The 17,044-nt window shown below is 45.7% G+C and overlaps 1 protein-coding gene across 1 annotated transcript in view; it reads right to left on the bottom strand.

Moving 5' to 3' along the window:
* NSD2 (nuclear receptor binding SET domain protein 2) overlaps window positions 1-17,044 on the bottom strand; it is a 36,704-nt gene that overhangs the window by 749 nt on the left and 18,911 nt on the right. The window contains 13 exon segments of the mRNA XM_083362292.1: window positions 213-417; window positions 2,567-2,673; window positions 4,747-4,888; window positions 6,009-6,125; window positions 6,760-7,029; window positions 8,108-8,211; window positions 9,382-9,587; window positions 9,819-9,975; window positions 10,563-10,742; window positions 11,727-11,927; window positions 12,287-12,410; window positions 14,952-15,025; window positions 15,028-15,082. Coding sequence (XP_083218418.1) covers window positions 213-417; window positions 2,567-2,673; window positions 4,747-4,888; window positions 6,009-6,125; window positions 6,760-7,029; window positions 8,108-8,211; window positions 9,382-9,587; window positions 9,819-9,975; window positions 10,563-10,742; window positions 11,727-11,927; window positions 12,287-12,410; window positions 14,952-15,025; window positions 15,028-15,082 — 1,942 coding nt within the window.

The raw sequence follows: 17,044 nt of genomic DNA, 5'->3' as shown, positions 1-17,044 counted from the left end.
TCTGCCTGGTCCAATCCCTCAACCCAACTACGCCAACCTTTCCCTTGGACCAGCTCGGCTGGAGATGGTGAGCCCCGTCTCAAGCAGCGGAGTCGTCAACTCTTAACCTTCCCACCCGAAGGAAAACAAACTCCTTCTAAACTTGGAATTTTTGGACTGCGATCCTCGCGGGTCCAAAATCCTTATGAAATCGAGGCGCCTTCTTAACTCACCGAAAGGTCGTTTTACCAGATCAAGGCAGGAGAGGTGGTAGGCCTTGGTGCAAGACTTCCGGTCACACAGAACAAGCTGCCCTCCATCTCCGCAGCGGAAACAGTAGTCCTCCGTTTTTTTCCTGGCTTCATTTTTCGTTTTGCGTCTCCTTGCCCTCCTTTTGGCCTTCTTTCCTTTCTCTTCTGTGCCGTTGGAGGATGAATTCTTTAAAAAAAATATGTTTCCGTTTTGCAGATAAGGAGATTAGTGCAGCCTTTAAGGAGTTGCCCCACTGTTTTTAGCCATTTCATGTTATAAAAACTCGTCGGGAATTCTCTTGCAAAATGTTTCCAGTGTGGTGACTGACAATTGCCGTGCAAGATGGGACTAAAGAGAAGCATTGTTGGCCAAAATGCCACCATGGTCCACTCTTGCCTTCCTGGGGGAGAGAATACTTAATTTTCTAATTTTACTGAATGCTCTCCTCCACTAAAAAAACAGTCCTTGGTAGGGCCAAAGGTGCTTTTTTCAGGAGGCAACTGGACTTCTTCTTTGAAGACGTTTCTCTTCTCATCCCAGAAGCTTCTTTGGCTCTGACTGGATGCTGGGAGAATGGCGGGATTTCTAGTCCTTGCAGACCGCTGGTCATTTGCCTTCTTTTAGAGGGTCGTTGAGGCCACTTGGAGGTTTGTCTGTGTCCTCGGGGTCACCCGAGTCATTGAGAAGTGGGAGCTGTGCTTTATGCAGAAGTACAAATCCTTCCATCCTCCACCGTCCTGTCAGAGCTGAGGAAGCTTCTTGGATGAGAAGCAAAACGTCTTCAAAGAAAAAGAAAGGAAGTCCACCACCTTCGGGACAACCAGGACCTGGATGAGGGAGAATCTCCATAGACACAATTCTTTATATACATACATACATACATACATACATACATACATACATACATACATACGTATGTATGTGTATGTGTGTGTATGTATATACGTATATATATGTATATATGTATATATGTATATATATATGTGTGTGTGTGTGTGTGTGTATATGTATATATGTGTATATATGTATATATATACATATATGTATATATATATATATATATATGTGTGTGTGTGTGTGTGTGTGTATATATATATATGTATATATGTATATATATATGTATATATATATGTATATGTATATATATATGTGTATGTGTATATATATATATATATATATATATATGTGTGTGTGTATGTGTATGTGTATATATATATATATGGATCCTTGGTTTTTCCCCGCGTAGAACTAAAGGTGTGGGCGCAACGTTTCGACGGAGTCCCATCCGTCATCATCAGGCTTTAGAAGCTAAAGCCTGATGATGACGGATGGGACTCCGTCGAAACGTTGCGCCCACACCTTTAGTTCTACGCGGGGAAAAACCAAGGATCCATATATATATATATACACATACACACACACACACACACACACACACACACACACACACACACACACACACATATATATATATATATATATATATATATATATATATATATATATATATATATATATATATATATATATATATATAAAATGTGTATGTATGTATGTATGTATGTATGTATGTATATATGTCCTGGCTTCACTGGGAAATTTGGGATGGATTCAGAGGGGTATCTGGCTTGGAAGTCAGGGAGTCCTCGACTTACAACACTTAGTGACTGTTCAAAGTTATAGCAGCACTGAAAAAACTGTCTTATGACTGTTTTTCACACTTTCCGTTGCAGCATCCTGATGGGTCACATGATAAAAAATTCAGACCCCCTGGAATTTGGCTCATATATTATGATGGTTGCAGTGTGTGTGTGACATGACCCCCTTTTGCAACCTTCTGACCATCAAAGCCAAGGGGCAAGCCAGAGTCACTTAACAACTATGTTACTAACTTAGCAACCGCAGTGATTCCCTTAATAGGTGTGGCAAGAAAGTTCGTAAAATGGGGAAAAATTCACTTAACAAAGTTCTCACTTAACAACAGAAATTTGGGCTTAACTGTGGTCGTAAGTCAGGGACTACCTCTATTGCACAATCAAACATCAGGAGTTGACCACAGTCAATGTTTTATGACCTATTGCATGATGTCATAAATTGTTTTATGGTGATTTTTTTAACATCACAAAATGTTGTTTAAAAAATTTGCCGAATTCCATTGGGAGTTACGGGTTCCAGATTTCAGACACGTTCTGTGAGCTAGTTCATTTGAGGTGCCTGGGTTCGAAACGCATTGCCTTAGGCTGCCCCATTTTGGCCCCTGAAAGGTCCCTCAGAAACCTCTCAGCGAGAGTTTAGTAGCCCGCGGAGATTTCTCTTCTTTGCTGACATAATATACCTTCGGTCTGTCCCCAAGGAAGCCACTGCAGTTGGGAGCACCACATTTGCACGCTGTCTTCTCATTGCCCAGGCAATCAAGATTGTAATTGAAGGTTAATTCTGTACCTGAGGGGAAAACGAGAGGAAACGCTAATTGTAACCATCATTAAAACAGGAACATGGGTTCACTTCCCAAAAGATGCTCCCGCTTCACCTCAGGATGACCGTGGAGCAAGACGTCAAAGGACAGGGAAGACCCCCCCCTCCCGCTCTATCCCCAAAAGGGGCAGCTGCACACGGAGACCTGGAAATGCTTCCTACAATCTCAAAAGTTAAAATAGGACACCTGAAACTCTGCCAATAAGCTATGAAATGTGTTAACAAGAAGGCACAAAAGTTGAGTCGCTCTACTGGAAAAGCCTACAGTTTGGTTTTTGAAAGCTGAGAAATACAGAATTCAGACTTGAAATCTTTTTAAGAGGGACATAAATCTCTTTGTGCAACAGATAAAATAGAATCGGAGGGTCACTCATCGTTGTTCATCATAGTTTATCTCATCATTGTTCAAGCAGTGAATTTGGATACAGCTTCCCATGGTGCTAGCATTGAGGGAAACTGAGCTATTATGAAGGTCATCCAAACCTATTTGGATTTGCAACAGTTGGGCAACCCAAAGGTGCTTTCTCAAAAGGCAAAAGGTTTTGAAAAAGAACCTTTGGGGACCACCATGACACAGATGACTGCAAATCTCCATAGACAATAGCAGGACGAGCATCCTCAGCAGAGAGAAAGAGCTTCTCCATCTGCACCAGGGGTCTTCAAACTTGGCCCTTTTATGACTTGTGGACTTCAACTCCCAGAATTCCTCAGGCAGCATTCCCTGACTTTTAAGACTTCTAGTCATCCCTGGAAGTTTGGACCATAGAGGGAAATTGTTGCCAACCGACAAGATTAGCTTGGAGTTGGAAACGCAAACAAAGACCAGGCAGGTACTTATTATCATAGCTGGTGGACATGCCCTAAAGCAAAAAGATTTTGGGTTAAAACCCATTTACGGTTGGAGAAAAAGAATAAAAAACAAATAGACTTTAAACCAGAATTATTTTTGTTAGGAATAACAGGAGCTAATTATGAGAAAGATTGCAGATAACTAGTACTACACATATTAACGGCAGCAAGAATTGTATTTACCCAACATTGGAAAAATGAAAACTTACCAACTGAAGAAGTAGTAATTAAGAAAATTCTAGAGTGTGCAGAAATGGATAGATTGACTTTAAAGATTAAACAGAAAGAAGACTCGGTGTGCTTTAGAACATGGGATAATTTCTATCAATGGCTAGAAAAAACAAGCCAGAAAGGAACGTGATATGTAATTTTGAATATGTATTAGCAAGAAGGCTACTGAATGCTTAATTAACATATTGTTTATGATAATTAACTATATTTATTATTGTTAAAAAAGGGATGCGGTGGCTCAGTGGGTTGGGACGCTGAGCTTGTCAATCAGAAGGTCAGCAGTTTGGCGGGTCAAATCCCGAGTGCCGCGTAGCAGAGTGAGCGCCTGTTACTCATCCCAGCTTCTGCCAACCTAGCAGTTCGGAAGCACGTAAAAATGCAAGTAGAAAAATAGGGACCACTCCGGTGGGAAGGTAACAGCGTTCCGTGCACCTTTGGCGTCTAGTCATGCCAGCCACATGACCACGGAGACGTCCTCAGACAAGCGCTGGCTCTTTGGCTTTAAAACGGAGATAAGCGCCGGCCCCTAGAGTCGGAAACGACTAGCACGCATGTGCGGGGGAACCTTTACCTTTTATTGTTAAATATTGAAAATGTTATTTGGAAAAACCCCAACCAATCCTAACCCTAACCAACTCCACCTTATCCCTAACTCTATAGTCTCCCTTTAATTCTTTGTCAGCAATCCAAATATTTATATTTATCCAAATATTTATATATATAAATAAATAAAAGATTAGCTTGGAAACAGCCCACCAGTTTTTTGCAGCTTTGTCAAACAAAATATTTTTTTTATCTTGTCTGTGTTTGTTCTGCTGCATTAAGAGGGCAGGTTAAGTGCACGCTTGAAGCTTGAAGGATGTTTCAGCTACATCAATGGAAGAATCTTTCTGAACAGGTTTTTAAGGCTCGATTTCTTTTTAAGAAAAAAACCTTGCACAGTAGGAGAGCAGCTCGTACCTGCGGGAATGTCACACACTGCAAACAAGCCCACTCGGGTGTCGCCATGCACCGTCCACTTCAGGGTCTCGCAGTTCGGCTGGCAGCTGTGATTCATAAAACGAGAATAGTTCCCTTTTGGCCCGGCGTCAATTATGCGGTCCTGGAAATCAAAGGAATCAGGCAAAAATCTGATTCACGGCAGTCCCGTTTCATCGGGAACGGAGCCCTAGCCCCCCCCCCCAAGCTGGCATTTCGTTCTTCCTTGACAAACCGAAATCCGTAATCTGTGTAAATTTTATCACACTTAAAGAAAGTCCTTTCAAGAGAAACCTAGAATTTCAGAGCTTGACTGTCTGGATTTGATTAATTTTGCCTTACAGTCATGTCACATCACCTAGCTAAATTAAGATACCTGGAAAACATAGAAAATTGTAAAAGAAATATAATTATTCCTCAGTTTGGCTTCTTTCTCTGCTTGTCTTGAGATGATTAGACAGAGAAGATGTATTGGATCTTCAATGGACAATGCATAGAAATGGGGTTTGTTCTGTTTTTTAAAAACAAACCTTGATAGCCCTTTCCTAAAAAGCAGGGAGGATACAGATGCTGCCATGAAGTATTTCCTGGGAGCACAACAGGGTAAGCAAACAAGCAAAACTCTTTGTGTAGAGCAGGGGTCTTCAAAGGCCTGGCTGAGGAATTCTGGGAGTTGAAGTCCACAAGCCACCAAAGGGCCACGTTTGAAGAGCCCTGGTGGGGAGGCTGATTCTCCTCAGTTCCCAGACCATTCAGAAATTATTTTATCCTAGTTCCAAAGTAGATGAAGAAGCTGAAGCTTCAGCTTTGTTGGACAAAAGCATTTGTAGATGAAACTTATAGGACTGTCATATAATGCAAACTTCTCTTCAATTCAGCTTTTATAATTGAATATGACTATATACAGTTTGGAGCGTGATCCAATCCCCCCCTCATAAAAATGAATGCCGTTACACATAATAAGGTTTCCCCCAAGATACGTGGATATAGGATTGCAGTTTTAATCCTAACTCAAAATGGGGTGTCAAGGAAATATCAGCACTTCCTGTTGCCCAAATTTCTACAGAGATATTTTTGAACTCCTTGAGCCAAACAAAGCAGTGCTGATCAGCAGCCTTGCTGATGCTGTTTCTGTGGCAGGGAACGGAGGCTATGGCTGAATGAAAAGCAAGTTTATAAATACCGTATTTATAGGTACCAGGGTTAGGATTGAGGTCAAGCTAAGCCATATGAAAGTACCCTACCTTATCAATGGTGAGCATGTAAAAGTGCGTGATGTCATTCTCGTGAGCGTATTTGATTCTCGCCATGCATTCCCCTTCGTCAATCACTTCGCCTACATATTCGTTCACAAACTCGCCCTGGGGGGGGGGGGGGGAAAGCACAGCTGCTCAGCCAGCCAAGAGAAAAAAAAAAGGGGGGGGGAGAAGAGGAGAGGGGGGGGCCTTCGCACAACCTTCAGCCCTGGGTGTAAGAATCAAGTCTGGCCCCCAAGGCTGCCGGCCTCTGCTCAATTTCCCTTTCCCTTGGGCTGATTATGATGAAGGTAAGCCCAACATCTCTGTGGCTCACTGAAACATTTCTTAAGTCGGTTTTGCCCCACTTGATGACCTTTTCTGTCCACGGTTGTTAAGTGAATCAGTTAAGTTGATAACCAAGTGGTTAGGCAAATCTGTCTTCCCCCTTGGACTCTGCTGGTCAGAAGGGGATCATCGCGTGACTCCGGGATGCTCCGCAACCGTCATAACTCTGAGTCAGTTATGAAGCGTCTCAGTTTTGATCATGTGACCCACGGGGGAGGCTGCAACGGTCACGAACTGTGAGAAACAGCCACAAGTCACTTTTGACAGTGCCGTTGTAACGTCAAATGGTCACTAAACGAACTGCAGTAAAAATCGAGGACTTTTGAATGGGGGGGGGGAAGAAAGATGGGATGCAAACCAGCACACCGAAAGGCCCCTTGGGAGCCCCCCCCTGCCCGGTCAGCAGCCCCACCTTCTTAATGTCCCTCTTGGCGACCAGGCCCCATCCCTTGCCCTCCGTCCGAATGATCTTGGTCTCCGGGTATTGGCGCTTGGTGAAGCACTGGTTCTGGCAGCGCCCTCCGGCCGGGCAGACCTGCGAGTGGCACTCGTACATCAGCATCCGGTTCAGGCACTCAGAGTCCAGGCCGCAGGGGTTCTCGTCCGAAGGCTTGCAGTTGCACTTGGGGATCTCCGAGATGTCCGCCGTGTAGATCTGGACCTTCCCGAAGGGCTTGTTGACCTGCACACGAAAGAGCCAGAGCAGGCGCTGACTGGGCTCCCCACCACCCCCCAAAAAAGGCCCACAAGGTCCTGACCCAAACTCGCCCTTCACGCTCGTGTGGGTTTTGCACATCCCTTGCGCTCTAACACACACACACCGGCTTTCATGGGACCTCGAAGGCATTCGCGGCTCCTGTTGCTCAGAGGCGCCGAGGGTCTCCTTGGGCAGGCCGCCATGGTTCTGCCAGCCTCGCCTGCTTCCACTTCCCCAGCACCCCCCACGGGCCTCTGTCCAGCCAACAGGAGGGCGAAACCCTAACCCAGCCAGCCTCCTCCTCCGAGGGGAAAGAGAACAACTAACTGGGTTAGGTTCGTCTGAGGGGCAAAAGAAGCCAGGAGACCCCTAGATATTCTAGGTAGTGGTGGGAGAGAAGACAGGCCAGGCCCCAGCTTTAGCCTTCTTTGCTGTACGGAAGGGTTTGAGAACTAAAGAAAGCATACCTCTTTTCCGAGTGTTTTTTTGTAATTACACATATACAGAAATGCATACAAATATTACCAATTCCGCCTAACAAAACACACAACCCAGAGGATTCATCGAATGCTTTTTGGATGTGAAGATGACTAATCCCTACTTTATGGATCAACATTCTGAAAACAAAAAACACTATTCTGCCACAAATATTTCCCTTTAAGTAACTGGTAAAGAGTTAATTATTTTAAATTATAGTTGCTCAGTTCTGTTTTTCACACCTCTATACTGTAAATCCAAATACCTGGTTATTATCGTTCAGCTTGTTAAGTAGAACTAAGATCCCTTGGAAATATCCCTTCTCCAGCAAATTCTTATTTAATAAATTAAGATACATGAATTGACTAGAACAAAAAGAAAATTAAAGCCAAGAAATACACTCCTTTACTCTGACTATTGATACAACGCAGTACCCCATTTAGGCTAAAGCTGACCTACAAAAACTCAAAAGTTTTCACCCCCATCTACCCTCTTCTCCTTCACCCCAGGCCATCCTGGGCCCATCCCTGGACTGATTAATTTGGGGGTAAGAGAGGGACCAGACCCGTCCTTCAAAGCATCTCACCTTGATATGTTTGTAAGGGGGAGGTTTGCGTTCATTTTCTTGAGTTTCTTTGGCTTCCCGCTGAAATTTTATCTCTCGGAAGCGTGTTTCCGCATCTTGCAAAGCTTTAAAAAAAGAGTTGGTAAAATTACAACTACACATATTCCCTATAAGAATTAGGCCTCAACTTCATTAACTGCTTTGATCTGCATATCTACTGTGTTTCCCCGAAAAGTAAGGCCTACACCAACAATAAGACCTAGCTTGATTTTGGGGAGGTGGGCCTAATATAAGCCCTATCCCAAAAATAAGCCCTAGTTTTGTGGCAAGGCACACAGCTAAAAATCAAGCTAGGGCCCACCCACCCCGCACCTGCCCTGCACCCGCTCACCTGGCAGCCAGGCCTCTCCTCACTGGCCCATTTCTTCTTCTGCAGCCAGACCTGCATTTCTCTGCAAACCTCTGCAGCCGAGCACCAAGTGATGGATTGAATACATAGCTCGGTACTCGGCTGCTTGGGCCTTTCAGGAAGGCCTGATTGTAAAATGCAGGCCCAAATGCAGCTGCAGAACTTTGGCCCCAGAAGAAGTGGACTGGCTGGGTGGGACTGTTGGTGCCAGAGGTGAGGAAAGGTTTAACCTGAAAATAAGAACTGGTGCCTCTTTTGGAGTCAAAAAAGAAAAAAAAATGAAAAAAGACCCGGTCTTATTTTCAGGGAAACACGGTATTATATCGATATGTTACAGCATCTCAGGTTCTTGGGAAGAATGCGATGCCTATGAAGGCCAACCCCAGTTAAGGGACCGGCAGCTGTGATTTCACACAACTGTGTACGAGTAGTCCTTGACGTACGACTGCAATGGAGTGGCTGGTCTTGATTTCGCAACATTTTTTGCGACGGTCACCCATTTAATCACCAGTGATTGATTAAGTGAGCGAATGGTTTGCTGGGGGCAGGTTGAGAAGCGCCTGAAGCTTGGTCATGTGACGCTGGAGGGGAGGGACCTTTGGACCTTCAAAATCAATAGGGTCTGTGGTAACTTCCAATGTTTGCCAAACAACTTGTCACGGGTTGAGAACTCTCCGTATACAATAATTATAGTATAGTTACCAACCTCATTGACCCTGCTTAGCTTTTCTGAAATCAAGGTTAGCTAGGCGCTATCACCAGGCGCAACCAAGTAAAATACTGAAATCCAAACTCGTGGATGAACTGCACTAGATTCCGATTCTACGCAACAGAAGCTGATCGCATAGCAAGTGCCTCTGAGTTGAAATATGGTGAAATATTTTACCGTTTTTGAAGACTTTCCCGATCCCTTTAATGGCCTGGTATCGACTTCCCCGGTCTCCTTCCATGTAGGGAAACACGCGGGCCTGATGGGTCCAGTAGTAATCTTTGGAGCCAAAGAAAAACACAGGGAATTCTCCAATCTCGTGCTTCATTTTCTGGATGTTTGGGGGGACGTTTTTGGGATGGCAGACTTCGGCTGGCCACCACCTACCACAAAAACAACCCAACGAAAGGAAGAAATTGAGGCCACTGTTATCTCAGAAACAAATGAACATCAGTCTCATGCAGAACAGATTCTGTTAATGCACAGAACTCTCCATCAAAGATCTTTCTGCCTACAAATTCCCCCTTTTCTGAGCTCCAAGGAAGAGTGAGACACAATCATATAGACCCACAACGATTTTTTAAAATATTTAAGGTACGTTTATAAATCCAAACCTGTAATTTCCCAGTTTGACCCAAATAATATCTTGAAAATGGATTTTCTTCCCTGCTTTGCAGTCATTGCAATACCAGCTTCCGTCTGGCATTTCAATGTTCAGACAGTCGGGATGAAACGCAGCAGGACAAGACTCACAACATAACAAGCTTCCCCCTGTAAGAAAAGGCACAAAACAATCCTCAATGACAGGGGGGGGGGGGAAAGGCTTTATTTTGGGCATAAAAATGCTAATGTTTTTCTCTGTAAAGATTAAAGCTCAAGTCCATGCAAGCAAAAAGGAATTATACAAAGATTACCATGTTTGCTAGGCTCTATTTTGAGAACCACAGCAGAACGAATTCCTAGTAAACTAAGAGATGTGCCTACTATCAACACCTCCCTTTGTGACCAAGAAAAGCTGGAAGCACAACATTTGAACCGTGTTTGATGGACAAGCAGCCTACAAATGCTATCCGAAGACAGAAAGCTTTAAAATGTGGGTGATATTCCCCACGTCAAGTTCGTCCATGGATGATGGCTTGCCTACTCTTTCAGCACACATTTTTAAATCTAGGCTACCAGATTTAAACATGGATTTGAAGCTAGACTTAACTCACACACCAAGACTGAAGGTCTTCACGAAATAAAGGGGCTTTAAACTTAATAAAAAGCCTGACCAGCCACAACAAAATGCCCTCACCCACCGTGAAGACCCCTTCACGGCACTGAAGAACCGTTTGAATAAAATTAAGTCAGTTTACCTTTTGAGCACACAAAACACCAGCTGACGTTCACGTGAGCATGGTGGCTTTTCCCCTTTGTGGCAGTAAAGTGGTTGGTACATACAACGCTGCTGGAGGAAAGCATGGCACAACCGGCAGCCACACAATTGTCGCCCACATGGTAAGCCACCGGACAGCGAACACACCGTATCATTTTGCCTGTCAATATATTGACAAAAATGCTTTAGGAACTTAAAAAGGAGCACAGCGCACCAAAATCCATAACTAGCTAGTGGATTATGGCAGCGTTTCTCAATCTTGACAACTTTGAGATGTGCAGACTATAACTCCCGGAATTCCCCAGCCAGATGTGGAGCTGAAGTCCGCTGTGCTGGCTGGGGAATTCTGGGAGTCGATGTCCGCACATCCCAGAGTTGAGAAACACTGGATTGTGGCCTAAGCTTTTGTCCCAACCTGAAAGCCCTTCACAAATGAACAGCTCGGCTCATAACAGGAGCGTCCCCGATTTCATCATGAAACTGGCGTCTCTTTGCCCAAGAATACCCGCCTTCGAACAAATAAAAGGCTACGGCTAGTCCTTGGCTTACAACAGTTTGCTTAGTGGCCGTTCAAAGTTACAACGACACTGGGGAAAAAAGAGACTTGTGACCATTTTTCAGACTTACGACCATTATAGCTTCCCCCCAGTCACGCGATTTACATCCAGAGGCTTGAAAACTGGCTCACATTTATGACGGTCACGTGATCCCCTTTTGCGACCTTCCGACAAGCAAAGTCAAGCCAGATTCACTTAACAACCGTGTTACTAACTTAACAACTGCAGTGATTCACTTCACAGCTGTGGCAAGAAAGGTTGCAAATCGGGGCAAAACTCACTTAACAGCCGCCTGACTTAGCAACAGAAATTCTGCGCTCAATTGTGGTCGTAAGTGGAGGACTGCCTGTGTTCGTGGCAGGTGGCCTCTCTGTGCTCTGGGACCTCCGGGGAGCAGCGCCAAGCGGCACCCGGAGAGCCAGAGGAAAGAAGAAGGAGAAGGAGAAGGAGAAGGAGAAGGAGAAGGAGAAGAAGAAGAAGAAGAAGAAGAAGAAGAAGAAGAAGAAGAAGAAGAAGAAGAAGAAGAAGAAGAAGAAGAGGAGGAGGAGGAGGAGGAGGAGGAGGAGGAGGAGGAGGAGAGCGAAGACCTTTGGAGACTTTCGGGTTGGAGGGGTTGGCAATGTGGCAACTCTCGCAGCTGTGCAGAGGGCAGCGAAAGCCCCGGTTCTCAAAAACGGTGAGGGGGGATTTCTTCACGCAGGCTTCGTGATAAAACTTTCCGCAGTGAGAGACGGCGCAGCGCTTGACTTCCGACTGCTTCTCCTTGCACACAAAACAGGCGTGGACCCCTGGTGAAAGCGCAAGACATCCTTTTAGTGTTGCTCAAGAACAGAACAGAGACGAGTTCATATTTAGCCGGAGCCAACGGAGTGCGTGGAATTAAAAGTAACTACCCTTTAAAAATAAATAAATAAATAGATCATTTTTCGCAGGCATTTCCCCCCCCATAAGCATCTTCCTTTCAATGTTAAATGTCTAATAACTTTGTAAATCTCTTTTGGAGAATAGTAAGGAAATTTGGAGAAAATGGAATGGTGGCTGTAATGCAAAATATTCACATTTCCAGTAGGAAACGTGGGGAGCGGAGTCCGGCAACGAGGGTCCAGAGCGGGCAGAGGCTGCCGTTCCTCCAGGAGACGAGACTTGCCTGAAGTGCATTCGCTGCACCTGAAGTGCCCCTTGGGCCGTCCGGAGAGGCCGCTGCAGCTGGCGTGGAAAGCCCCCAGGCAACGTCCTTCACACAACAGCAGCTCCCCGGGCTTCTCACAGACCTTGAGAAGGGGAAAAAAAAACTTAGGGTCCCTCTCCTGTTCTCTTCCAGCCTACGACCGGCCCTGTTTGTGTGTCAGGGACAACCCCTTTTTCCTTTTTACAGTTAATAGGCTGGAAAAACCCAACCCAAATTTATTTACAGTTCAAACAAAAAAGCAACAGAATATTTCCTTCAATAAATGAATCAAAATATCAAACAAGAGTCAACAAACAAGAGTTAAACAGAAGTAGCAAGAACAGACCAGGATTCTCTTAGAATGTCTCCAAACAGTTGCCTTCAGCAACCAACCCCGCCCACACCTTCCCCTCTTATTATCAGTCCCAAGGCTTCTCACTGCCTTCTCCTCCTCTCACTGAGTTGCCTCACTGATTTTCTCTGCTCTGCTCTGCTGGATTGCCTTCTGCTTCTAGCGTCTCTGAACAGATTCAGCTGTGACTCTTCTGAGTCCGACACCTCCTCCTCACACAGCTGAGCCTCATGAGGAACATGACTGGAGGGGCCAGGCTGAGAGTCCTGCAGTGCATCAGAGCCTCCCTCTGACACGGAAGGCTCTCCAAGCCCCTCCTCCTCCTCCTCCGATTCCTCAGACTCAGCTGCTGGGAGCACAGGCTGACACTGAATCACAACATCTCCCTTGAGGCTGCCGTCTTTTTTAAGGGCACGGGACTCCTTAAAAAAAAATCAGATCCACCGAGTGGAGGTCCACAGTCAGCTTCGTTCGAGTGTGTGCCAAGAGGAGCCTCCAGCAGCAGCAGCAGCCACAGCCACAGTGCTGGCTTCAACAGGGAGTTTCCATGGAGGGTGAACATTCGTGGCTTCTTATGGTGGAGAAAAGAAGCATTTGCAGACTCCTTGAGCAAAGGGAACCCTCGACTTACAACTGATCATTTGGTACTGAAAAAAGTGACTTATGACCGTTTTTCACAGTTACGACCTTTGCGGCATCCCCAGGGTCATGTGATCAAAATTCAGCAGCTTGGCTGCCGGTTCATACTTAGGACCGTCGCTGTGTCCCAAGATGGTGTGATCACTTTTGGTGACCTTCTGATCAGCAAAGCCAATGGGGGAAGCCGGATTCATTTAACAACAGGGTTGCTAACTTATCCACTCAGGGGATTCACTTAACAACCGTGGCAAGAAAAGTCGTAAAATGGGGCAAAACCCACTTAACAAATGTCTCACTTAGCAACATAAATTTTGGGCTCAATTGTGGTTGTAAGTCGAGGACTGCCTGTATCGGAGAATGGGGCGTTCTGAGCTACTTGCAGAAGTTGGACCTGACCTCCCGCATCCAGCTCCTTCTCTCCGGACCAGTGGCCGCCACAGGCCCCACCCGAAGGAACGTCCCCTGGCTGGTGAGATCCTGGCCCCAGAGGTCAGTGGGGCCTGGTCAAAGGGAGGCCACCGGAGCTGAGAGCCCGTGAGGCTGCAGCATCAGTCGGTAAACGATCTGCTTGCCAGGGCAGGAGGCGGCCACTGGCTGCCATCTTGGAACTGGATTACTACAGGAAGTTAAGCTTGAGGAGATGCAGCATCTGTGCAGCTGTGCTCCTTTCCAAGCCAATAAACGAACCCACCACACCCAAGTACTGTACTACAGGTAGAACCACGATGGGTTTTCAAGCGGCCAGGTAGTTTGCACGTGGGTTGCACTTTCCACATGGGACTGCGTGCCCAAAATACGAGCACTGCGTCGTGGCATTTTAAAGCTATCAGCCTAAAAAGGCAAAGTATGTGAGTTGGGAAAGCCAAGCCGTGATGGATGTATTGTTGCCCGTGACTACCTTCTCCGGGCCGCTTGGGGGAAACTTCACTCTTACTGGTCCTTCCCTCAGTTCTGTTCTACGAAGGTCAGGCAGTATTTGCAACAAGTACTTGCTTAAAGGCTCCCACTGTTTGCTTGGCCAATTTTTGTATAGGCTGAGCAGTGGGACATACAACCCCTTCTCTTCTCCCCCACCTCCCCCCCCCCCCGCAAAAAAAAAGAAAAAGAAAAGAAAAAGAAAAAGACACATTCCAGGTGGGAGTGATTAATTCCAAGGTCAAAACATGTTTTTTTTAAAAAAATGCACATTCTGACAAATGCAATTGGACTCGGCATAGATCCTATGAGATTTGCAAATTGTCTGCAGCAGATAAGTTTTCGACCATTTAGTTTACCCTACAGACCTTGTTTGGTTCTGGTTTGCATTATGCAGTATTCATATTATCCTAATTAGCAAAGTCTGTAATACTAGAGTTTCTTTAGAACACGATTGTTTGGATACCGACAAAAGAACGTCGTCCCCCATTTTGATTATCACCTATAAATGGAATATTCATTCTGCCCCAAATGACAAGTTTAAAGGGCCAAGACAGGAGGAGGCCTGTTGAAAGTCAACCGAGGTGTACTGGAAGACGATTCCGGTGACGGGTTTCCCACGGATATTTCAACCTATTTGTTCATGTTAGGTTTTCAGATTTACACAATCTCTCCCTAAGCTGGCCGTCCCAAGAGTTTACCCGGAGGGCTCGCTTGACAAGCCCCTTCCTTCCTTACCTGGCAAACGTACTCCTTCCTGGCGGCAGCCCCCCGCTCAGACTTCTTGGACAGCTGAGAGGCCTCCCCGAGACCTCGTCGGCACTCTCGTAGGCGGACTCGGACCTTTCGTCTCCCGGACCATCTGAAACCTGAAAACCACAGGAGGAGTTAAGAGCTTCCTGTATGCCGTGCATTCTGATTTAATGTTGCTTCTGTGGGGGGAAAAACCCTATGATTTATCAACCCCTTCAGCTCTCCAGGGGTTGCTGGACTACAGGTCCCAGCATCCCCCGGCCAGCTTGGAGCCCTTAGATTTCTTCTTCAGCAACACCATGAAATCCTAGACCCCCAAACTGTTCCCCGCCAACTTTCACTTGTGACAGGCCTGATGCACATTTGGTGGCCGAATGAATTCTAACGTGGACTATTTCCGGAGAGGGAGGCTGCTTGCCTGGGGGCCAGCAATGAGCCCCTCCGGGTGAATTTGTACCTGGCCAGGAACTCTTAATGGATGGTGTTACAGCTGTGGCTTTGGCAGAAGCCCTCCCCTTGGGATTGCCTCATCACAGCTGTAAGCCTTCCTCGTTTCCCAACAGATGCAGCCGCTCTGGAAGCCGACTACAGGTAGTCCTCGAATTACGACCACAATCGAACCCAAATTTTCTGTTATTGAGCTTTGCCCCATTTTACAACCTTTTTTTTGCCACAATTGTTAAGTGAACACTGCAGTTGTTAAGCTAGTAACACGGTCGTTAAGTGAATCTGGCTTTCCCATGGACTTTGCTGGTCAGGAGGTCGCAAAAGGGGATCACGTGACACACACCCCCGGCACGCTGCGACCGTCATAAGTACAAATCAGTTGCCAAGTGCCTGAATTTTGATCACAGGACCGAGGGGATGCTGCAAAGGTCGTACCTGTGAAAAACGGTCATCAGTCACTGCTGCTGTAACTTTGAATGGTCACTAAACGAACTGTTGTTAAGTTGAGGACCACCTGTACTCCACAAACCAAGAATCCAAAGGTGTGCAAAATGTGAGCATGCAGAGACGACCATTTGAAGAAAACAACAACAACAACAACACTCCAGGTAAAGTACTCTTTGGTGTGTGATCTAGGTGCCTCCCACTTTCTTTGCTACTGGAGGTTAACAAATAAAAAGGCCGGTTGTTAATTTAGGAGAGGGTAACACAGCTCTGCCAAGAGACGTGTGTGTGTGTGTGTGTGTGTGTGTGTGTGTGTGTGTGTGTGTGTGTGTGTGTGTGGTAGTTTACATAGGTGCGTGAACATGTCGCAGAAATGGCTATTGCACACCGCTATAGAAATGTAAAACGTTGAGATTTGACTTTAATGTCTGGTTTTACTGCAACAGAGTCGGAAGTCAATGCTTTTCGTTTCTTCCTCCCCCCTTTTTTCACACCTTTTTTGTTTTTCTTTTCTCTACTGTTGTCCCCCTACTATTGGCTTTTGCATTTTCACATTTTATGTTACAAATGAATACAACTAATAATAATAATAATAAAAAAGAACACGTTGCATGGACATCTGCTGCTAAAACAAGTGCTGAGGTCAAGTCAAGGCATAAGACGGTGCTTGTTGTTAGTTGTGAAATCATGTCTGACCCATCGCGGCCCCATGGACACGTTCCTCCAGGCCTTCCTGTCCTCTACCATCTTCTGGAGTCCATTTAGGATCACGCCGCCTGCTTCAGTGACTCCATCCAGCCACCTCCTTCTCTGTCGTCCCCTTCTTCTCTTGCCCTCCACCTTTCCCAGCATTAGGCTCTTCTCCAGTGAGTCCTTCCTTCTCATTAGGTGGCCAAAGGATCTGAGTTTTAGCTTCTAAAGAGCAGTCAGGGTTGATCTCCTCTAGGACTGACCGGTTTGATCGCCTTGCAGTCCAAGGGACTCACAGACAACTACAGCCTCTGCAGGTACATGTTATGCAGTGATTGTCCCTGTGCAACAGTGCAAGTCTTTTACTCAGAGGAGAAATGGAAATACGAACATCATTTCACACAGGAAAAGCAGGACCGTTGTCCAGCATGAGTTCCTTCTTGAAAAATATCTAGACACATTCAGTGTTTTTGGTAGACCTTTTCTGATGGACCAGG

Source organism: Vipera ursinii, assembly GCF_947247035.1.
Source record: "Vipera ursinii genome assembly, chromosome: 4".
NCBI lineage: Eukaryota > Metazoa > Chordata > Lepidosauria > Squamata > Viperidae > Vipera > Vipera ursinii.
The sequence above is the reverse complement of the archived record's forward strand: the minus strand, read 5'-3'. Positions and strand labels throughout refer to the sequence as shown.